Genomic DNA, 23,577 nt, shown 5'->3' on the forward strand with positions numbered 1-23,577 from the left:
TATTTGCACATATGCGAAGACACCATCAGTTGAGGCTTCCATCGCGCTCGTGAAAAGAATCAGGAAGAATTTCCACTTGTACAATTGTAAAAATGAGTTTCTTCATTTTCAGAAAGATTAAGACGTGAAATTAAAAGAAAAGGTGAAACTTACTTCTGTCCCAACATTTTTGGAGAGGGTTGCAGGCATCAATTTCTAAATGTGTTTATCAAATAGAAATGAGTTTGTTGCTAAAAACACTGAAAATCTTTTCTCTGTTAATTTGCCTGTTAAATTAAAGTTAAAGTGAATGACCAAATTTTAGTTTTTATTGCAGTTTTAGAAAGTTTCCAAATGTTTTTGAAAATGGGGTTTGTAAAACATAGAGCATTATTAATATCTACATATATTTCTATCTATTCGTGTTATACAAAAAGGACTTGTATAGAACAGATACACAAACAAAAGGTTCTTGTATGAATGTGTGTGAATGAGGAAGTTTATATAAAACATTTTAAATGCTCAGGTCAATTACAAAAGCAACATATAAGAATCAGTTCATTTACACAGTTCATATCAACATGTAACTTGTTATACTTGAAGGAGACGTCAAAAGCAGGAAGTATCTTGGTTTAGTGACTCTGGATGTTTACAGCTGTACAGAAGTTTAGCACTTTTTTCTAAACACAGTCCAAAGTAAAGCGCACATCAGCAGAGCTACTAATGCTGCTGCTGCTGTCAGGACAATTATAATAATCTTCCAGTCTCTCTCTTCTTGTGATGGTGAAGCAGCTGCTGTGACAGACAAATAAAATGAGAACCATATTTGACATGAACAACACTTCATGTTTTTCAGTTGTTAATCACAATCATTGCACATAAAAGTTGAACAGACCAGTAAATATAAAAGTGATCATTCAGTTTTGACTTGTTAAAACTTACCAGTGACGTTGAGTCTACAGCTCGCAGAGCTGAGACCATAATCTGTGTTTACTTTACACTTGTATTGACCCGAGTCCTCAGTCCTGAGTCTGCACAGCTGGAGTCTGATTCGTCCTTCTCTGAGGGCGTCTTTGTCACCCTGAACTCGTCCTGAAAACTTTTCATCCTGAGACTCTAAGACTTCAGCACCATTGTGGACATGATACAGGAGTGAGGATTTATTACCAGTTATCAGGTCACAGTAAATTATTAGATATGTGGGGGATCTGCCTGTTTCTACTGTGAACGTCCACTCCAGTGTGATGTTGTGGTTCTCCTCTGCCTGATAGGAGGTCTGAGTCACATTCACTACAAATGATCCTGTTGAGGAGACAGAGAGACAGCAGACACTCTGAGAACTGGAACAAACCTGTTGTTGTGGTTTTAGTTTGAATTTTACTTTAAATTTTATGCAATCCATGAACTTCAAAAACAGAATGTTAGTGTGCTCTCTAAATCTTAATGATGCAGATGTTTTCTGAAGTTTACATAAAGGTTGATGTGAAGTTTTAGATGTGTTGCCTCAGATTTCACCACTCTCCTCTAAGTATTGTAATCTAAGTGGCCAGTAAAGTATACAGCTTCTGCATGCTACATTGTTTGTAGCAAGATGACCACAAGGGGGCAGTATAGATCGTGTGCATTATGCTTTAAACAAAGCCACTTTAACAGAATCTGAAAAAAGCTGAATTTGTGTGCAAATATATTTGTCTGCACATAGAAATTACAGTATTGTCTGTATATGTCATCATCCTTCATTTGATCAGTATTAAAGTGACTGAGGTATTTCACCTTTTTATGAACCTCAAGAGTATGTCAGTTCAAATTTAGCTGATTATCCTGCTGTTTATCTGAAGCTCCTGTAAGTCAGCACTAGTTGGACTACAAACAACCAGGTCATCTGCATAAATAAGATGATTTATCAACGTTTTATATACCCCCATTGTTACAGGCTGCCAGCTGTATGGAAAAGTCATCAGCACATAAATTAAATAAAATTCAAGACAAAATCCCACCCTGTCTGACACCACTGCTAACACCAAAGGAAGCAGAAATACTGCTTCCCCATTTAACCTGCATCTTGCGATGAGCATACCAGTAAGAGAGAATCCTCACAGTGTATCCAGGTCATGGTCGGGTTTATATTAGACTATTTTCCATAGTTACAGACAGACTTTAACATTGTTTATCAACAATTTTACTACAGAATCTTTTCTACAGTTTCCAGATAACATAATTGTAGTTTTGTTCACATTGAGTGAGAACTCATTTCTATCTGTTTAGTACTTTTACAATTATGACCGAAGGGTTTTGTTTTTAAATGAGCTCCTGTGAGTTTCCCTCTGTGGATAAATAAAGTGTTTATCTAAATACCTGCCTGTGTATGTGCAGTATTGTCCTCTTCTCTGTCATCTTCATCAACTGAATGTATTTACATGGGAATCACATGCACAGCCAACATCAGTAACATGTACTGTACTCATTAATATGACACTGCAGTCTTGGCAATAACACAGAAAACAGCTACATTGACATGAACGTCTTACATCTTAATTCTGCTGCGAACACAAAAGATTATTCTGAAGTAATCACTTCTTTGTAGTCATTTCTACAAAGAATAAGGAACCTTTGCTTTCGGTGGTTCACCCAGGTTCCTGCTTTTTTGGGAAAAGGGGATCCAGCTACTACACAGAGGGTCACCAGTGATTCATGTTAAGCATACAGAGCTGAGGGGATTTAAGGAGTGATGGTTGAAGTAAATGTAGATTTTCTATTATCAGAAGTGTCTGAAGAATAAATCAATAATAATAAACCTTTACAGCAGTTTGTCCATGTTTATCTGACACCGCTTTAAAGTCTTTTACAGCAGACTCTTCTCTTCACAGCTTCATTATACAAACTGTTATGTAAATGTGTGTGAGTACATTTACAAACTAACATCCACTTCCTCACATGACAGAAGAGTTTTGTTGACAGGAGACCTGCGTCCTCTCTGTGAGTGGCCCAACCTAAAGCAGCTCGAACATCTAACAGCGTGTAAGAAATAAATCGATAGGATTTAAAATCAAACTCACCTGCACAGGTAAAGCCCACGAGGGAGACAGACAGTAAAGTCCAGCAGAGCCACGGAGATGTTACAGTAAACATGTTTCATGAAGCACACTCAAAGTGCACGATTCCCGTTATGTGGATTGTTCGTGAGGTTACTAACCTCAGGTTAGTCTATCTTCTAAAACCTTTACCACGCCCATTCTTGTTTTTGGATAAAGATGCTGTCAATCATTTGTGCCGCTGACACTGGTTGTGCCAACCAGGGGGAGGAGTTCTGTTGCTTCACCCTCAGTACCTCGCCTGTAATTGGAGAAGGGAACTTTTGCACTATCCCGGTTGGCACAGCCAGTGTCAATGCTTGGCAGCAGGGGCGGATCTAGAGAACTTTTCTTAGGGTGGCAAGGAAGCCAAATGGGGTGGCAAAATCAAAGCCAAACGGTATGCAATATATTCAGTTTTAGAATTCATATTCAGTGTTAACTGTAACTATGCTCAAAGTGCTAATGCTATCTTATTGTATTAAACAACTCTGTCATATGCAAAACCAGAGTGGCACTTGGGGTGGCAAGAGATCATTTTAGGGTGGCACTGGCCACTCCATCCCACCCTTCTAGATCTGCCCCTGCTTGACAGCAAACTTATCCAATAATAACCATGTTACCTTTCAGTGACATTTTGCTGTTTGCATGGCCGAGAGAGCTCAGACATATACAGTAAAAAAAAAAAAAAAAAAAGCAAAAGCATAGCTGTGGTTACAAAAACTCCCAGCAGTTTAATTTTTTCTATCATTGGTGGCACCACATCTAAAACACTGGAACAAAACCACAAAGTAATTAATGCACAAGCATAAATAATGGCGATGACTTCATAAAGTAGGTCCACAGCAGGAGGATAGTGATCCAGGGAGCCACTGGTGTTTAGATATTTTTGTCAGGAAATCAAAGGAGTTTCTCAAAATGTGTGCACAGTTCTTTGTAATTTGATGCAGACCTATCAATAATCTGATTGGTTGACTTTGCTGTTAAATGTCTCCATAGATTTCTCCTCACAGATTGATAGTAATCGATCTCAATATTCACGTAGAGGAGCTTTTATAAATGCAGGATCACAAAAATAAATATATATAAGGGAAATTAGAGAAAACGCTTTTTTAAAAGGAGAGCAGAGATCTCATTTCCTTCTGCCTTTGACCACAGGATTCATTCTTCCCCAGTCCCTTCTCATGAAAGAGACGGACTGACAATGTTTTTCTTCCTACTTCCTCTCCAGGTCAGCTGAACTGTCTCAGCAGATGGCAGCACAGGCCATGATTGAACCTGCAGTCAGATTAACCTGGTGCTACTTACCAACACTCACTTTCCTAAATCAGCTAAACTAACTTCTGCTTTCAGGTTACATCACACCTGTCACCGTCATCATACTATTATATTATCGGTAGCATTGTTCACTTTTGGTATTTCAACAAAAACAAACAAAAGATTTCCTTCATAGATTTATTGACTGTTAAAGAAAACCTCCTGATATAAACATTAGAGTTTGAATGATGTGTTTTGAAGTTTTGGATGATTTTATTTGTAAAACTTTCTGAGAGCTCCAGAAACTGATTAATATATGAGGGACTTCCCGATTTAAAGTTTGTAGGTTTGTAGCGCCCTCTGAGTTCCACCAGAGGGCGCTTTAATGCAAACAGTCTGAAACGTTTGAATTCAGGTTTCTTGGGAAAGAGTTTATGCATATACACCGATTAGGCATAAGATTACAGTCAAATGACTAATATTGTGTTGGTTTCTGTTCTGCTCAATTTATTTAGAAGCTGCTTTTCTGTTTTCTCAGGTGTCCTGCTGGATCAGTGCCAAACAGCAAACATCCCTCCTGTTCATGAAACACAGTGAAACACCAGATTATTATCTGCACAATCATTTAAAGCACTTGTTGAAAATGTCTGACAGACCAGAACTAATTATCAGTTCAGATAGGCCGTTTTCTTCAGCTTAGTGCGGTACTGTGGTGAAGTTTACAGTGATGTTTTTAACAGTTAAAAAAAAGTGTAGCAGCTGTAAATTTATATTAACCGTGTGATGGTGTTTAGCTTCACTATCAGAGGCTAATTTTAACCTGACTATGGTGGAAAATCAGTGATTACAGCTGTAAACATCTGTTTGTATCATGTTGAATTCAGTCGTGTGTGTCGCACAGTGTTTCATACATCTTGTGACAAACAGTGTCACTAAATCATCCGTGGTCTGTGCGGATCATTCCCTGTCAGACAGCAGAGGAAACAAAATCAACCTGAATCAAGAAGCTGCTTTCAGCACAGAACAAAGATGAAGTCACACAGCTCCAAAAAGTCAAATTATAGTTTTAAAATAGCCAATTTTTCCTGAATTAAGAGAGTTTCTTTAACGGGTTATAAGAAATTCAAGGTTTCATTTTATTGCACTCATATTATGTACCTATATCTACCGGCGACGGGCCAGTGGCGCAATGGATAACGCGTCTGACTACGGATCAGAAGATTCTAGGTTCGACTCCTGGCTGGCTCGAAAACATTTTAGGGCACGGAGTGGTAGAGTGGTCACCCCGTGATCGGAAGGTCGGGGGTCTGAATCCACTGAACTGCTATCCTGAGGTACCTCAGAGCACAGTACCATCTCTACACACTGCTCCCTGGTGCTCCTGCTTAGTGGCGGCCCACTGAGTGAATGGTAGAGAGGGTAATTTCCCCACCGGGACTGATAGTATACGTTACTATATTTAATAAAGGCTTGTGTGGTCACACCCACACTGAAAGTATTTGCTGTCTTTCGATTTTTTGATTTTTATTTTTTAAAGAAAATCTTACATCAAAAGTCCTGCAATAGCATATCAACCACGTGTCACGGGAGGTTGCTAAAGCTCCATGTTTGATTTGGCAGTTTTAAACTAAATACCCATCCTGACAATCCCAGAGAGGTTTAGTGTCTATAGCTGGAATCAAACCAGCAACCTTTCATTTGCTAAGCATGAAGCCACATTTATATTAAGTTATTATAAGCAAAACAAAATAATTTTATGAAATGCCATTTAATTATTTAAAAAAAAATAAATAAAAACAGCATCTGTCTACAAAGAAAGGTGCTCTGATGCTTCCAGTCAGCAGAATGGACCAATCACGTTTCTGTAACCAACCAGAGGAAATCTGCTGCTGGTGTTGAATAAAGTTCCTCATATGTTACTGTTACTACATCTACACCGAAACAACAAGCTGAGAGCAGAGGGTGGAGGAGCAGACAGTTAAAGGTGACACAGACGTCTGAATAAAAGAGGCTCCGTACCTCTGACTGACTGGAATCGTGACAAATGTTTGTGTGGGTGTGTGCAGTCTATTCTGTGCGTTTACTCTGTTGTATTTCCTCATCGCTTCAGCTCATCATCATCACCACACAGTCATTGTCAGTCTCCTTCATGATGAAGAGGATTCTCATGGGCCTGTTGTGGATGTTTGCTTCTTGGTGTGATCAGCCATCGTTAGAGATCAACAAACATCAACATCATCCTGCACTAACAGTAGTAAAGGCTGCAGCCATTGACAAAGCTCTGTCCTTTGAGTCACACTTTGATGCTACAGTGAAAAAGGTCCAACAGTGACTGTACTTTTTAAAAGAGGTTTTAATGTTTCATGTGAAATTATCCCCTTTAATAAAATTTCTATTGAATCTGTTTTAATGTTTTGCGTACAGTAATTTGTCTTTGACCAATAAGACCAGACTTAGTAAACTGGTTAAAGTGGCTGGTCAGATTTCAGGGAGGACTCAGGTTCAGTTTGTGGACTTTTATAACAGGCAGGTGCTGAGGAAGGTGACCTGTGTGATTATATGTTCAGACCATCCTCTCTTTAATGATTTTCAGCTGCTTCCCTCAGGTCGTCGGTATAAAGCGTCCGCAGTGAAGACCAAGAGACATCAAGTGTCTTTTATAGCTGCTGCTGTTTCCATGATCAATAACTCTGAACTGTAAGTGTTGTTGCTACTGGTGAAATTTGGACTGTTCTCTTTTGTTTCTTTGTTTTCTTGTGTTGTATGATGTGTGGACACTGCAAACCAGTTTCCCATTGGGGACAATAAATATTTCTTTGACCATCAGGCTGTTTAGGATTAAGGTGATTCTTTCACATTTCACTGGTTATTTTAAGGGATTAGTTAATCAGTAACCTGTCACTTGTGAGGCAAATGTATTAATCACTACACAGCTGTTTTAGATATGAATGTGAAAATGACACAATGACACAAAGATCATTGTGCATGACCCAGAAAGATTATCAGAAGCTTTACTGCAGTGAGTTAGTAGCAATAAATGAACTCAATACACATGAAACAGCTGGACCTTTAGGCCTTCTGGAGGTCAGAGGTCACATTCAAATACTGTGAGGCTTTTTTTCTTTTACAGTGTAAAACCACAGCATAACAGCTCAGAGTAATCAGAGGATCACACAGTCTAAAAGATGCAAAATTGTGAATTCACCGTCAAGATTAAAACATTCTGTGTTTGTTTGAAGACCCTTTCAGCTTGTCCGTGGCCAAAAGTTTCCAACAACAGATTAGGTCTGTTTTTATTATTTACTTTATTTTTTTTTGCAAATGTTTCTGCATAAAGTTTTTAACTAACATCAGTTCTTTTCATAAACACAAAATAGTCATAACGTTTTACATTTTTAACCCTTTAAACACCAGTTTGTTTGTACAATGCAGTTGTTCGAAGACCACTTAAAACTCACATTTTGAAATATTTGCAGTGCTACTGGAATTTCTTGTATTAATAATAGTAGAGTCTGGTACGTGTAATTGATTCACATCAACACTGATTATTATGCAAAGTTATTTTGGTGCAGGGAGAGAAAAAACATAAAAAACTTCCTCTCAGCTTGTTCGTGGCCAAAAATGGCCTCCCCACAGTTACGTTTGCAAAATGCAAAATGTATATATATTAAAACTAAATTCCACTTTCATTGACTTGATTGTTTAAATTAGCATCAGTGCTGGTCATGAAAATCAAAATTCCATTCAAATTCGGAATTTTAACCCTTTCAATAGCAGTTAGATCGCATAATTGTTGTAATTTACAAAGAGATAAAATCCTTGTTTTTCCCCAAAATAATACATGCTGTTAAACGTATAGCAATAATTAACAGTATCAATGATTTTTTTTCCTCTAGACACGGCGGTGTAACTACCTCACACCGCCGTGTCTGGGGCCCGAAAAGGTTCAAAGGAGATACCCCGCGGCCTTCTGCTTTGCAACAGCCCCGCATCCCCCACCCGCTGAGGAAGCCTTCGGTTGAAACAATCGCTGATTTCTAAATGGGCAGAACAATGAAGAGTTTTTTTTTTTTCTAAACGCTGAATGTTATTTGCGGTACTCTGTTTAAAAACTGACGTGCTCCGTCTACCTATTGATCACGATTCCGAAATTTAAACTCTCATGAGAAGCCGTGAAACACGAGTTTTCCCATGCAGAAGAAAGTCCTATTAGAACCATTTATTTATTTATTTAAAATAAATAAATAAATAAAATGAACGCATCACCTAAAGATAGGAAACCCACATAGATCTGTAGAATGAGGCGTGGTTAAATTCGCGGATGCCGTGATCGTGAGGGCAGTTGTGAAGTGCTGAGGAAAATACCGTGTGTCTGATGAGGTGTTTTATATGTAGGTGGACTTGGTTTCAGTTGGCCTCTGACATGCAGAGATAAAGAGCAGGCTGTAAAGAAAAAAAAAGGTGGAAACTATGGAGGTGCATTTGGGGAGTGCACCTTTCTATGTGAACATTGTGTTTTGGGATGCTCGTGATATGGAAACAGCATGTATTGTTTTTTATGACTTGTTTTGCTGACTGTTGCGGCCCCACCTGTAACCCCGCGTATAGTCATTGAGTCTTACTGTTGCAGGAATTAAGATAAAATAACCTTTATTAGTCCCACGTGTTCGCTTATAGAAATTATAGGGTTAGTTGCATTAAAGGAACATTGACGAGTGACTAGGTGTGAATATGTGTTTTTTTAGAAGTATCACAAGAAAAGTTTATTTCTAAAGGGATAAATGTTATTCTGTTTAAAAACTACTAGGCTCTGTCTCTTTCGGAGCGCAAAAGAAAGTGAAATGCTCCTAAACTAGTTACACTAAATAATCTATGTACGCTGAGACATATGCGATTCTTAAAATCAGTTTAATTAAAACACATAATGGTTTCATTAAATTAAACGCAAATGAAACACTTATGAACACTTACGGTGATGCGATCATTTTATTTAAAAATCGGGATTTCGGAATGTTGATCCAATAGGGAGACAGAGCCTGTTGTGTTTTTTTTTAACGCAATAAGTGATCACAAATAACATTCAACCCCTTTAGAAAATAATGCTGCGGCCAGTATCGCTCTTTCAAACCAATTATGTTTTAATCACACTAATTTTGTGATGTCTCAGCATGATGCACATATTTTTATTTATTTAAAAAACGGCTCAAACTGGAATTCTTCTGTACGGTTTCTGACCCTGCTATTTTTTTTTTTTAACACAATGGGTGATCACAAATAACATTCATCCCATTAAGAAATAAATGCTGCAGTGGTACTTCTAAAAACCAGTCGCACAAGCCCCATCCATCTTTCGACAGCTGGCTAATTGTTTGAATTTGTTCAGGAACGCAAAAGCCCACCGCGTAATTGTTGTAATTTCTTAGGAAAAGGTAAAAGCCGACCGGTGTAGCTACCTGTCGAGCGGGGACCCCGCCTATTGTCTGAAGTGGCCTGTATCGGCTCTTTTGTAATTCCTCGAGAAGGCAAAAGCTGCACAGATGGGGGGTTGCTATTGTCTGTAGCCAGATGGGGGGGTTGCTATTGTCTGTAGCCAGATGGGGGGTTGCTATTGTCTATAGCCAGTATCAGTGGCTCCTTATCTTGGCCAGTTGCGAGCCCCACCCTCATTGTTTTAAACTTGCACAACAAGCTGATGCTTGTAGGTGTATCGATCCCAGACTTATCGACACCATCTATTGTTTTTGGAAACACCCATCCTATATAAAGCTCCCTCAGAGCCCGAAACTCGTTTTCGCGTCAGGATCCTGCAGCGGAGCAGACCATTTTCTTTACGATCATCAACACGAACATAGTTCTTTATAACGCGGACATGTATGTAATAACAACGTTTTTTTTCTCTGATTTGTTCCAGGATTAACAAACTGAGCAGAAAAACATTCAGACACCGTGACCACAGAGTCAAACCTTACAACAGGTGTGTATAAACTGTCTGTATAGACGTGTATTTAAAAAAAAAAAGGGGGGGGGGGGTGAAATGATTACAAATGTTCTAAGACTGACCGTTTTACACCTGCAGAGCTACGCCAAAGCACCGTGTGAGTGCAGAAGCAGGGCCGCCAGGAATAACGCACAATACAAGGTAAGCATGGTCATATATAAATAAAATAAATTTTAAAAAAGAGACACGCTTATTCTGTTTGAAACGGCTAGAGGCATACATAAAATGTTTTAACACGTGTCTATCTTCACAGACTGCAGTTCTTCAACAAACCAGCAACACCCGCGAGTGAGTGGCTGCCTCCTGATTTCAGTCATGACTTCGAGTGCATCAGATTTCGATCTAGGTCACATACCCACCACACCAGAATGTATCCGAAGTAGCGACGATTCACACATAGATTTTGAAGAAGGTGGCAGAACAGACTCTCAAATATCAGCGGCGTGTGGCGCTTGCATGAACGTTGCAGACGCACAGCCTGCTGAACAGAGTCATACAGATCAAATACTTGATAAATTACGGTCGATTGAAGCTAAACTCGACCAACACCACCAAGCCTGTACGGCACACATGCAAGAAATAACCGATGCTCTAACTGGGATTACAAGCAAAATGTGTACTGTATTAGACATGTTCACCAGACGTCTAATGCATGATCTGACTTTTAAAACCCAGACCATGGACCCTCCTAATAAATTATTTAAACGTAATGACGGTACCTCCACTCCTGCTAGACGGGATGACTTTGAGGCTTTTAAACGGTGGTGTGAAGAAACAAACAAGAAATTTGACAATATTCTTGCAAGACTTAATAGTGTGCCTGCATCAACATCTGCAACATCTACAAAACCTTGTCCAGCTCATTCTGAGCCTGTTGTTACTGATGCTAACTGTGCAGACGCTGCTGCTGCTGCTGATTTCTGATGCACAACCTAGCGGGGTTACCTCTGCTGCTGCTGTTGCTATTGAGACTGCTACTGCTTCTACTGATGCTTTTGCCTCACCAGCTCGCAGCTGTGCACCCGTCACACTTAGAAGTCAAAGTACACATTAGCCATACTTAGAAAAAACATGTTTTATTTCATTTAGAAGTGAGATTCTAAGTTGTAAGAAGAAATCTTATGCTCAGCCAGGAGCTCACTTTCACAATGCTGAGGTATCAAATCCATGATCCAACGGATGGTTTGTCACAGGAGGGCGAGAAGGGCAAGCCACCCCTTACTTACACAACCTCACACACTCTAGATTTTTAAAGTTTTTGTGTACAAAAGTTTAGCTACAGATATAACTTCTACTTTTGATAAAGATCACTCCCTCTGCATATTTCTTAAGAAATGAAGCGTCTTTACTGGGATATTTATTGTCAAACTATGCGATTTTCCAGATGTGTGTGGAGTAAAATGTTGTGAAGCATTCAGGATTAACAACACAAACTGTTTTGATAGCAGAAACAGTCTGCCTTATAGTTCCCACACTTTACCGCTAGTTTTACAAACACATTCTTCTTCATGTCTGTTTAATTGTATTTTTTATTTTTTTTTTATTGAATTGATTTTCAATAGTACAACCAACGTCTAACTTTTCTTTGCTCCCCTGTGTAAATGCAAGAATTTTGCAGGCTTTATTGAAACTGTCACAATTTAACACTCAATGCCATAAACAGAGTTGATCCATGTTTCTATGGAAAGTGTTTCATGCATCAGCAGCTTAGAAAATCACTTTTAAAGTAATGTAGAACATGATCTCTCTCACTCTCAGCGTCTGTAACAATCCAGCAAACTGACGATCACCTCTAAACAAGGGGGGTTAGTTTAGTTTAGTGGTTTTGTTGTTGTTGTTGTTTTGACACACTGTAAATAAGTTCAATATAGGACAATGTGGCTAACAGCCTTGGAAATGCTTTACATGAAATAAAACTTTTTAGAAGACAAGAACAAATGTAACGATCTGTTTTACCTGAATCAAATGTATTAGTTTACTTGAAATAAAACTTATTTGGAAACCCTGTACATGAAGCAAATGTGTTGTAATACTTTTTTTTTCATGTAATACATGAGAAAATAAATCCCTGTGTAGTTTAAAAAAACTTTAATTTAATCAAACTGAAATGTTGCTGAACTCTGATGGACGCGTCTTTTACTTTGTCTCATGATTTTCAAAGGAGATCTTCAGCAAGTTGATTTTGTTACCACAGTCTTGTTGACAAAGTAAAACAACACATCCATCAGAGTTCAGCAACATTTCAGTCAAAATTTCATTCAAATTCAGAATTTTAACCCTTTAAATAGCAGTTAGATCACATAATTATAATGATTTACAAAGATATAAAATCCTCAATTTTTTCCCAAAATAATACATGCCACCTGATTTATTTTCTTACCATCATTACTGTTAAATGTATAACAATAATTAACAGTGATTTTTATGCATTATTATTGTTTTGTGCAGTGACGGAAAAACAGTAAAACTCCATCTCAGCTTGTTTTTGGGAAAAAAGCATGTTTATGCTCACAAAATGCTATAAAATTAATACATATTCAAATATTTTTCTACTTTGAACAACTTGATTTTTTAAATTAGCACCGGCCCTGTGTCTGTTCCCGCTGAGGACTCTGCAGTGTGTTGTGGAAGTTTTCCACTTAAATAAAGCCTGCAGACGAGCGGTGAGCGGTAGCTAACATTCTTTAATCCAAGCACACAAAGACAACATACAACCAGGCTTGATGAAGTCCCCCATGACCGCGGGACAGACGGTCAGCAGAGTTCTCACTGAGCCTAGCATAGCTCTCAGTTAAATACCTTCTCCAGGAACAAAGGCAGTACACAGCTGTTTCACACCTTAAGGTTCACACTCCCTTACTACTTCCCAGAGTCCTCCAAGAGATGAAAGACTGGTCCTCTGGAGTTCCTGTTTCCCCCCAACATCCTTACTACACCCCCTACCATTTGTCTTACAGTATGAGTGTCAGACATGTTAATACAATAACATAATGTAATTAATACCTAGGTAAAAGAAATTCCCATACCAGCACCTCTTTGTCTTCGCTGGTGACTCCGAGTGGGCCGTCCAGTCGTCTGTCTCCACTGGAGTTTCCAGGAGTCACTCCAGACACTTTTTCCTGCTGTCAGTGTATTAAACTCTGGTCCGAGAATTCCACTCTTTTCCAGAGGATCCTTTTGAATGCATTGATTTTAATTGGACTGAAAAAAGTTGGATCTCCACATCGTTGGTGGGAAAACTCGTTCAGCACAATTACAAATGAAGAAAAATGTTCAAGTATAGAGTAAATATATTTTAATGTGTACAGTGCTAAAGCTTTCATTCAAAATCTGATAAAACATTCAACACTTCTCACTTACCCGTTTATAGAATAAAATGAAATTTCACAAACAAATTTTTTGTAGAAATTCTGAAGATTACAAAAGCATACATCCATGATTTTATACAAGAAGTCATTTTAGTGTCAATGCTGCATGAATCTGTCAGCTCGAGTTACAGGATACCTTCAGATACTTACAAAACACTTCATCTCATTATAAAACACAAGCATCGCTTAATTAACTTTTTCTTTTACAGTGTAAAAACCACAGCATGGGTCAGATCAGGGCACTTCAGAGTAAAGTACAGTACAAAGTAAAGTAAGACTAAATACTGGAAAAGTATTTTTGAAAAGTACAGAAGAGAAAAAAAGTGTGTTTTTCTGATTAAATAAATACTATACCAATATAAATAATTACATTTATACATTATATATAACAAGCATAGTTTTATTTTGTCAAAGTGTCAGATTTGACTTTTTTCAAGACTGAAACAGGAAACTGATTTAGATTTTTTCTGCCTCGTCACCTAAAAACGAAACAGATGACAAAGCTCTGAGTTTAGCATCAATTCACATGACACATGTCACATGACTGAGGCTGATGACATGTATGAGAGCCACTTCAGTAGTAACAATAATGTATTATTATTATTATTATTATTATTATTATTATTATTATTATTATTATTATTATTATTATTATAAGTACAAGTCTTTACCTCGAATGTCACCACTAAGATAGAAACTCTCACAGATCAGCTCAAAAAAGCTTAAACATTCCAGAGAGGCTGCTTTTCAGCTGGACGTTGATTGTGACTCCTGATTGTGCTTCTTATGTCTTCTGTAGATCAAAAAAGCCAGCAGGGACAATAAAAAAATTAGACCAGCTAAGAGTCCATGATGCCTTCTAATGACTCCTCCAGGCCGCCTGGTGTCCGTTTTTTCTCACCTGTTTATAGGTGAGAAAAAAAATGAAAAAAATGAAAGAAATGGGAAAGGCAGCTGCTGTGTTTGTGTGTGCAGAGTTTCTACCAGAGCCAAATGTCATCGACTCCTCACTGAAGTCGTCCACCAGTCCAACCACTGGGATCCAGCTGCTGCTCTCTAACTGGTCCACACAGCAGCTCAGACCTGACACATTCACTGCAAACACACTGGTTTATATTCTGTTTGTTCTCCTCATGAAGGAAACCTCGTCTATCTATCTTTTTTATATTGTTTTTAATGTGCTCTCTCTCTCTCCTGTCATGGCGCTTTCAGATCATCTCCTTCTTTGCTTTGCTTCTTCATCATGAAGAGGAAGAGCCTTCTTCTACTGTTTAAAGATCACAACAGCAACCACAACAATGATCACAGCAAGTAGCAAACCAAAAACTACCGGTCCACCATGATGATTCCTACCAACTCCAGCCTCGTTCCCTCCATCCTCTGTGTGTCCTCCTGTCTGACCTGCAGGTGAGAAACAGGTGTGAGGTGTCAGCTGTCAGGTAGGTGATGAGTGAAGAACAGAACAGAATCCATTTCCTCTTCAAACTGCTGTCAGACATTATCTACTGCACTCTGATCACATCACTCAGACCAGCTGCTTTCTACAAAGTCTCATCAACAACATCTTTAGAAACAAACATCAACAACCAGGAAGCAGCTTCACCTCTGATCACACACACATTCAACTCTACTCACTCACCTGGAGGAACAACATGAAGGTAGATGATGCTGATGGGTTTCCATGAGCGTATTTCTCTCATGAAGACACGACACTCGTATGTTCCAGTGTCATTAACCGTCACATTCTTCAGAATCAAAGACACGTCTCCATCCTTCATCTGTCTGTCCTGCAGATCCACCCGGTTCTTAAAAGATAGATGCTGGTTATCTGGAACAAACAGATCATCCCGGTACAAAAGGACATATTCTGGTTCCAGGTCAGCTCTGCTCCACTTCACAACTACGATGTTGTTGTTTGGAGCTCGACATGTCAGAGTGACTTTCTGTCCAGACTCAGCTGTGATGATTTTCTTGTCTGAAATAGGAAATAACACAGAGCAGAGAGGTTACAAAGGACAAAGTATAACTGTTCACTTTTACTCAACTCTACTCACTCACCTGGAGGATCAACAACACTCAGGTGGATGATGCTGATGGGGTCAGTCTTCAGATGAGCTCCCTTCCTGCAGTTCGCTCCTCTCGTGAAGATGCGACACTCGTATGTTCCAGTGTCATTAATCGTCACATTCTCCAGAATTAAAGACATGTCTCCATCCTTCATCTGTCTGTCCTGCAGATCCACCCGGTTCTTAAAAGATGGATGCTGGTTATCTAGAACAAAGTGACCGTCCCGGTACAAAAGGACATATTCTGACTCCAGATCAGCTCTGCTCCACTCTACAACAACAATGATGTTGTTGTTTGGAGCTCGACATGTCAGAGTGACGTCCTGTCCAGCTGTGGTGTTTATCCCTGAAACAGAGGAAACTATGGATCATGGAGAGGTCAAAGATCCAAAGTGCAATTGTTTATTTGGAGTGGTTCTTATATAGTGCTTTTCTACTCTTCTGTGCAGCACTGATCATCATGATGAGCTAAAAACAGAGACCACTGGATGCAGAAATGAATCAATAAATCTCTGGTGTTTGTTATCATAGAGAGTTACGGCTCACGGGACAGGTTTAAGGCCTGGATTGTCCTTACATCTTTTATTTACAGGGTTATTTCTCAGTCACATTCAGATCCATCTTTCATGGGAAAAATCCATCAACACTAGAATTGCCAGCAGAGGTCAAGTAGAACACACGATACAACAGCACAGTCATGGCAAATAAGTCATTTCTTAATAAAATGAAGTTAATTTTCGTCTATTTTTTCTTATTTTAAGTAAGATTTTATTTATTTCATCTATTTTATTTGGGTAGTTATTACAGACATGACCAGGGGATAGGAAAAGGACAAATAAAGAAAGGGAAGGGGAGAAAACTGATTAATAATTAGCTGCAAAAATGATTAATATTAACAAAGTAGATAGCAAATAACAACGGCTAACACATCTAAAAGTGAAAAAAAAAGAATATATTTCTGAATAAAGTGCAGGATTAATGGCACTAAAATGAAGATTATAAAAACAGAGTGTTCACTGTGAAACAAACAGCTTTATAGTTGTTGGAGCCAAGTCCAGGCCAATATTTTACTCAGTTACATCATGGCATATTTAAGTATTTGTCAAGATCTTTAAGTTTCTATTATAATCTTGATCATTTTATGTTGTAATGTAATAGGCTGTGCTCCATAAATTAATCCTGCTTTGTTAGTCTGTTGTTGTTGTAAAGTGTTGATAGGTGTCGTTAAGGGTGTGTGTATTTGGCCCGCATGCGGAGGGGTGTGGGTAAAAAGGTTAGGTAAGCAAGCAGGACGTGGAGCAACAGTTTTCTGACCGTCGTCGTTTTAATGTTATTTTTTGTTGTAACATAAAGGGAATGTAAACGGAGCTCCCACCAGAGGCATTTGTTTTGTACCTTTCGATTTGTATGGAAAATAAATGTTTTGCCCCTTTTTTCCTTCGCCTCGTTTTTGCTACCAGAAGGCATCCAAGCTACTAAACAAGAGCACGAGTCAGAAACTTTACGTCCTGCAGAAACGGCAAAGAAGGACCGAAGGTTGCCGCTACAATAGTTAAAGTCACATCTGCCTCTGATCACCAAACCTGCATCCTCACATTCAGTCCAAGAAAAATCACCAGTTCATGCAAATGTTAATGTCATCTGCAGACAACACTGCTGTCACTGATTTAGAATAAATACACTATAAACACATGTGTGTGTTACTGTGACATCATAAACAGACTCTTTGTCTGTGATGCCGTGGATCAGATCAGCACACACTCTCCTTCACCCGCACACATGTTCAGTCTTTTTTACATGGAACTGAATTAACACACTGTTTAAACTGGTGATCATCTGACACAAGCAGGTGTTTGTTCAATAAAATACATTGTTTTGTATTGTTGTGGAAGTTTTCCACTTAAATAAAGCCTGCAGACGAGCGGTGAGCGGTAGCTAACATTCTTTAATCCAAGCACACAAAGACAACAGACAACCAAGCTTGATGAAGTCCCCCATGACCGCGGGACAGACGGTCAGCAGAGTCTCACTGAGCCTAGCATGGCTCTCAGTTAAATACCTTCTCCAGGAACAAAGGCAGTACACAGCTGTTTCACACCTTAAGGTTCACACTCCCTTGCTACTTCCCAGAAGAGACAAAAGACTGGTCCTCTGGAGTTCCTGTTTCCCCCAAACATCCTTGCTACACCCCCTACCATTTGTCTTACAGTATGAGTGTCAGACATGTTAATACAATAACATAATGTCATTAATATCTAGGTGAAAGAAATTCCTATACAGTATGAAGCAAATAAACGTGGGTCTGTTTTATCAGGTCAGACAAAACTATGGTTAAGCTCACCTGTATTATAACAGTAACACCTGCTTACCTTCAGAGGCAGAAACTAGAAAAAAGAGACACATCAGAGTCCAGAGGAGTGCATGATGGAGCAGGTTCAGCCTGGCCATGATCTCTCTGCACTAACACGCTCAACAAAACCTAAAATCTCAGTCGGAGACACCTGAAACCACAATGAGTGATGACTGAGCTCTAAACTTTCTCCTTTAAACTTGTATTGTGTCATTTAATTAGCACCGCCCCCAGCAACGCCTACTGGGCGCCCCCGAGGTTTCCCCGACAGGTTTGCCCTGCGTCATGAGCGCGCACTGGGCTTTCCAAATTACAGACAAACAGTGTCCCTCATTTTTCTGTTTTAGTTCACAAACACTTCTTATAATGACTTATTACTCAAGAAATTGTTGAGGTTTTAGCTCTTTATACAGTAAAGTTACAGAAGGATACAAATTTATTGTCAGGCCAAATGTCCTCAGTTTGTTGAAATAATTTGTTCGGTAACACGTGAGAATAAGCACAATTAAAAGTATTCTGTGTATTCCAAATATTACCGAGAACTTTAATCTCTGAATCTGACTTTGTGGTGTTTTTACTAAAGATATATAAAGGAAGCACTGACGCTGCTGGGAGCTGTGACACCGCCGGAGAAACTCCAGCAGTTTCAGTAATGACTGGGTGTTTTCTGAGTATGAGAGAAGTTTAGGGGCAGCTTGTCACATAGTGTCGGTATATTACGTAATGGGGTGAGAACATGTTGCAACATGAGGGCAGAGGCTGAACAGCTTTCTGTCTGAAGGTTTGGGTGAGGCGGAAATAATACACTGTATCACACAGCAGGGCAAAGAAAATGATGAAGAACCTACAGAAGTATAAAAGTAGAGGTTAATATCAATCTCTTATTGAAATAAACACAAGTCCAATTTAGTGAGGAAGTTGGGTTTTTATGTGCCAAAAGCAGAATATTATCATGTTTTATAAAAGCAAAGATGATATTTTTGTAGTCCATGTTGACCACCTTGTAGTTTCAAGCACAATAAATCCACATCAGCTGTTTGAATGAGCGGTACCATGGAAACATGTAGACTGCAGAACGTTATTATTAAGCAGCTCCAGCAGCACAGATGATTCAGTCCTCTAAAGGTCCCAGACGATGCTGTGTTTATAGTCTGCAGGAGCTTCGCAGGCTCTCGTGTACACATCCACATTTAATTTAAAATCTGTCTCTTGGCCTTCTGTGACATAAATGTTGTGTTTTTGAAGTCGATTTAGGAGAACGTACTCAATTTATCCAGTTTTTACTTTAACAAACATCAAGAAAACGTCCCTATAAGCATTTAATCCAACAACCTAATATCTCTGTGCATCTGTGTCGTTGTGTGTCTGTGCTCACACACACATGGGTTAGTCTGTGTGTGTTTCTGTGTGGGACACTCGTTCAGTGGTGAATGTAACATTTCTGTCATTTGACGTTTGGAGCGTCATCTCCCGGCATAGAGCCCTCTCCAACCACACACTCACTATTGCTTACCCACACACATCTTACACCTGCCTTACATCTAGGTGACCTCTGACCTCCTCGCTGCCCCTCAGGTCTGATTCTGGCTTGTGATTTATGATTTAAATTTGTTATTTCATTAATTTAAATAAGTAATGAATTCAGTGTAATGATTAAAAATGTGGCTTGTTGCCTGAGTCAAACCTGATTCCATATAATGGAAGCAGGTTACATTTCTTCCTTCAGACACACTCTGAGTCAAATCCTGCCCTCAGGTCTGTGTGGCCATAGCTCACATTAAAGAGTTTTTATATACGGTTATGGAAAAGTATTTAGGTTTGTTCAGAGTCACAGGGCGGGGTTTGATTGGCTGAAGGAGGCCTAGGAAACTATCTGACCAGACTGATGACAACAGAAATGAGTTTTAGAGCGTGGGAAGGCAGAAGCGATGTAAACAATAGACTGGAAGCCCTGTGGCCCAGACATGAATGCAGCCCTGCCTTATGAACCTTTTCCAACGTTCATGACTCACTAAAGTGGGAGCAGAAATGTTCAAACCTGAAATTTCAGCATAATTTTCTTTGTTTCATTTGAACTGCTTTTATTCCACTAATATCAAACTAACTGAAAAATCTCCACCCAGTAGACAGAGCTGCTGTACGAACAGCTCACAGTAGCTAGGTAAGGTAAGTTACTATGGTAACACATGACAGCAGTGGTAATCTGAGCAGGAATCTTAGATTTGTTGGCATCAAATGAAAATAAGATCAGCTTTATGTTCATGAACAATACAAATATTCTTCTACATGACCTGCTTGCAGGTTGTTTCTTTTTATTGTGAAACAGTGTTTAGTGTCGGGGAGGTGTGAACATTTTCCCTCCTCAGTGTGAGAGTCACATATTTGTCTGTAATTAAGTTCTGCTAATGACATTCCTTCACAACGGTTATCTGAATCATCTCCACGCTTTGACAGAAGAATTTGCACAACTATATTCCCCCATTCATTCAGTTATTTAGTAGAGATGGACCGATCCGATATTACGTATCGGTATCGGTCCGATACTGACCCAAATTCCTGGATCGGATATCGGCGAGAAATAAAAAATGTAATCCGATCCATTAAATATCAAAAAAGCACCTCACAAAACTTGCTACACGGCGTAACTCGGCTCATAACCGTAGCACTTTGCAGCAGTGTGCATCACGTGATAGAGCCGCTGTGTGCTACCAAACCAGCATTTCATCTCCGGGGAAGTTTTCCCAGAGAGAAGTAAAGCAAGTGTGTAAGTTCATCTCTGAATGTTTGCAAAGCATTCCCATGGGGCGATCGTGGCTCAAGAGTTGGGAGTTCGCCTTGTAATTGGAAGGTTGCCGGTTCGAGCCCCGGCTTGGACAGTCTCGGTTGTTGTGTCCTTGGTCAAGACACTTCACCCGTTGCCTACTGGTGGTGGTCAGAGGGCCCGGTGGCGCCAGTGTCCGGCAGCCTCGCCTCTGTCAGTGCGCCCCAGGGTGGCTGTGGCCACCAGTGTGTGAATGTGTGCGTGAATGGGTGGATGACTGGATATGTAAAGCGCTTTGGGGTCCTTAGGGACTAGTAAAGCGCTATATAAAATACAGGCCATGTTAAGCTTAACAACCGATATATGGAGCGACTGCCTCTCTCTCTCTCTCTCTCCTGCTGCTACTTCAATCATGAAACTGATCAGCTGATCAGCTTTTCTGTCGAGAGTCCGTCTCTCTTGTTTGTTTTTGGCCCACTTCTCACCAGAAAGAGGAAACCAGCAGCTGAACAACAGCAGCACTATTAAGCTTGATAAGCTGTTGTTAGAATTTATTTAATATTACTTTCTACACCAGGATCTTTTTCTACGTAGCTGACGGCTGGTAACTGTGCAGGGGCGGATCTAGCAAAGATTAGCCAGGGGGGCTGATAGGGCATGAACAGGGAAAAGGGGGCACAAAGACATACTTTTCTTTCTTATTCTCATTTAAAATGTCGAGCTTTTAATAAATAATTATCTGAATCTTACACCCAAAGTTTTAATCTGATGTAAAATATATATATATATATAAGTCCATTACTGTATATAGTAACTGTTAAGTCTAATATACCCTAGTAAGCTATAGTACTTTTTCCTTTGGGAAGATACCATCTGTGCAGTCTGCAATTCTGTTGAAGAAAGATGTTGAATCTATTAAATTATTCTTGAAAAATAATTTATTTCTGTGCATTCTCCTCCCTGCATCAAATTAAATTTGATTACATCGATTAAGCATCATGAGGTGGAGGGTGGTTTGTTTGTTTTTTGCTGGGAGTTTTAGAGCCCTATTAGTTAGGTTGCTTAATATTTCTGCTAAGTACTCTGCTTAGCAGAAATATTAAGTATAAATACTGTATAAATACGGCTAAGTTTATTAGATTAGTATTGCTGAACTATGAAATATTTTGGGTGCAGTGTATTTTTTACATACAGGTATAACAGAATAGCTTTAGTGTTGTTATTTATTTAAACTTGAGTATGAACTTATACAAAATGCAGCAAGATATTAAAAAAACGTTTTATTGATTAAAAAACATTATATCGGATTCATATCGGTATCGGCAGATATCCAAATTTATGATATCGGTATCGTATCGGACATAAAAAAGTGGTATCGTGCCATCTCTATTATTTAGCAAACGTGTGTATAAGGTGTCAGCTGTTCAGCGCTGGCTGCTGTTCTTTCAGTTTACTGTGCAAACGACTCTCAACAGCTGCTCCACAGAGACTCACCGTCAGACCAAACAGTCAGCATGACTGATATCATGTAAATAACTGCTGTGTTTGTCTTATAGTAGAAAATATTCACTGATATGTTTTAAACTTTTAACATCTAACAGATGAACTCTGACCATTACTCTGCTTTATTCAAATCTGCTTCTCATGAGCTTGTATCCTCAGTGAAGCACAGTGATGTGTTTAGAAAGGATTAAAGGGTTTATATGATGATGGAAGTGGAGAGAGCAGAGAACAGGATCAAGAATTTGCTCCTGTTTTTAAAGGAATTTAAATCATACAAACACCATGTCTACAACTGCTCAGAGACTAAAAACTGAGAGACCTGTGTGGAGAATAATTTTGTCAAAGTTTACAGATAAGGAGTGAAAGCTGAATTAAATTTAACAGGTTAAAGAAGAACAAATGTGAATGTACAGCTGCCTCCCTATTTGTGTAATCGCTGCATTAGTGCAGGCAGAGCTCAGTTTGCCTCTTAGCTTCAAACACAGTTTGCAGTCTGATGATGGTGTGTCATTTTCACACTGCAGAGTTTAGTGTGAGGAAAATGTCCAAAATAAATATCATCTGAACAGAAAGACGCACTTTTCTATATTACATGGACCACATGGACCACTACTTATGTTGCCCTTTTTTATTTGAGCCTTTAAAGAGCTTTGTTACAATAGCTTTATTCACACATTTCATGTTGTTGAACATCTGGAAAAACAAACTGAGTTATAATGTTTATGTGTTATTACAGGGTAAAACTACTCATCAGCTTTCTACAGTTTAATGCAGAGCTGTGGTGAAGTTCCCAGTGATGTATAACTTTAGGTTAAAATTATTTTTTGGCTTCTTATGTGAGACATAAAGGTTTGAAACCACTGTGTTTGATTCAAATGTAGCTGCTGTCCATTTATATTAACTGTATGATGCTGTTTAGTTTCACTTCTCAGAGGCTACTTTACACTTCAGCAATGACAGCATCTGTAAACATCTGTGTGTATGATGTTGAATTCAGTTGTGTAAAATCCAGAAAAGAGTAAGTAGGAAACCTCAGAGAGCAGAGTGTTTTATCTCAGTGCCCTGATCACCTGTGGTGGCTGACATAAGCTCCAGCTGTGCCAAAGGTAAGATACACTCTGTGCAATGTGAAAAATATCATGTGAACAACAGTGTGACTAAAATCTAAAGTGAAAGCTGTTTGGCTCTGCTTGGAATGTGTGGATACATCTCTATCAGCCAGCA

At 39.1% G+C, this 23,577-nt stretch overlaps 2 protein-coding genes and 1 non-coding gene across 3 annotated transcripts; 1 reads left to right on the forward strand and 2 right to left on the reverse strand.

Moving 5' to 3' along the window:
- Positions 1–646: 646 nt before the first annotated feature.
- On the reverse strand, positions 647–3,108 carry LOC148103549 (programmed cell death 1 ligand 1-like). Its single transcript, XM_087838867.1, has 3 exons — positions 3,036–3,108; positions 922–1,281; positions 647–771 (listed from the first exon to the last, which is right to left on the reverse strand). The coding sequence occupies exons 1-3, from the start codon at positions 3,106–3,108 to the stop codon at positions 647–649; spliced, it is 558 nt and encodes a 185-aa protein (XP_087694993.1).
- Positions 3,109–5,482: 2,374 nt separating this feature from the next.
- trnar-acg (transfer RNA arginine (anticodon ACG)) lies at positions 5,483–5,555 on the forward strand. The gene has a single exon. It is a non-coding gene; the product is annotated as a tRNA-Arg (tRNA).
- Positions 5,556–14,420: 8,865 nt separating this feature from the next.
- LOC148103550 (coxsackievirus and adenovirus receptor-like) lies at positions 14,421–18,187 on the reverse strand. The gene is made up of 4 exons (XM_087838777.1): positions 18,109–18,187; positions 15,732–16,085; positions 15,309–15,648; positions 14,421–14,553 (listed from the first exon to the last, which is right to left on the reverse strand). Exons 1-4 carry the CDS (start codon positions 18,185–18,187, stop codon positions 14,421–14,423), a joined length of 906 nt encoding a protein of 301 aa, XP_087694903.1.
- Between the last annotated feature and the right edge of the window lie 5,390 nt (positions 18,188–23,577).

Source organism: Neolamprologus brichardi, chromosome 3, assembly GCF_056152115.1.
Source record: "Neolamprologus brichardi isolate AB-2024 chromosome 3, ASM5615211v1, whole genome shotgun sequence".
Classification (NCBI taxonomy): domain Eukaryota; kingdom Metazoa; phylum Chordata; class Actinopteri; order Cichliformes; family Cichlidae; genus Neolamprologus; species Neolamprologus brichardi.

What these genes read in the sequence shown, in the direction of transcription:
- LOC148103550 (XM_087838777.1), bottom strand. Translation starts at nt 18,187, where the DNA reads ATGGCCAGGCTGAACCTGCTCCATCATGCACTCCTCTGGACTCTGATG. An exon ending in TCTAGTTTCTGCCTCTGAAG is followed by an intron (nt 16,086 to 18,108) that starts GTAAGCAGGTGT and finishes CCTCTGTTTCAG; the next exon opens with GGATAAACACCACAGCTGGA. An exon ending in GAGTGTTGTTGATCCTCCAG is followed by an intron (nt 15,649 to 15,731) that starts GTGAGTGAGTAG and finishes TTCCTATTTCAG; the next exon opens with ACAAGAAAATCATCACAGCT.
- LOC148103549 (XM_087838867.1), bottom strand. Translation starts at nt 3,108, where the DNA reads ATGTTTACTGTAACATCTCCGTGGCTCTGCTGGACTTTACTGTCTGTC. An exon ending in CGTGGGCTTTACCTGTGCAG is followed by an intron (nt 1,282 to 3,035) that starts GTGAGTTTGATT and finishes TCTCCTCAACAG; the next exon opens with GATCATTTGTAGTGAATGTG. An exon ending in CTGTAGACTCAACGTCACTG is followed by an intron (nt 772 to 921) that starts GTAAGTTTTAAC and finishes CTGTCACAGCAG; the next exon opens with CTGCTTCACCATCACAAGAA.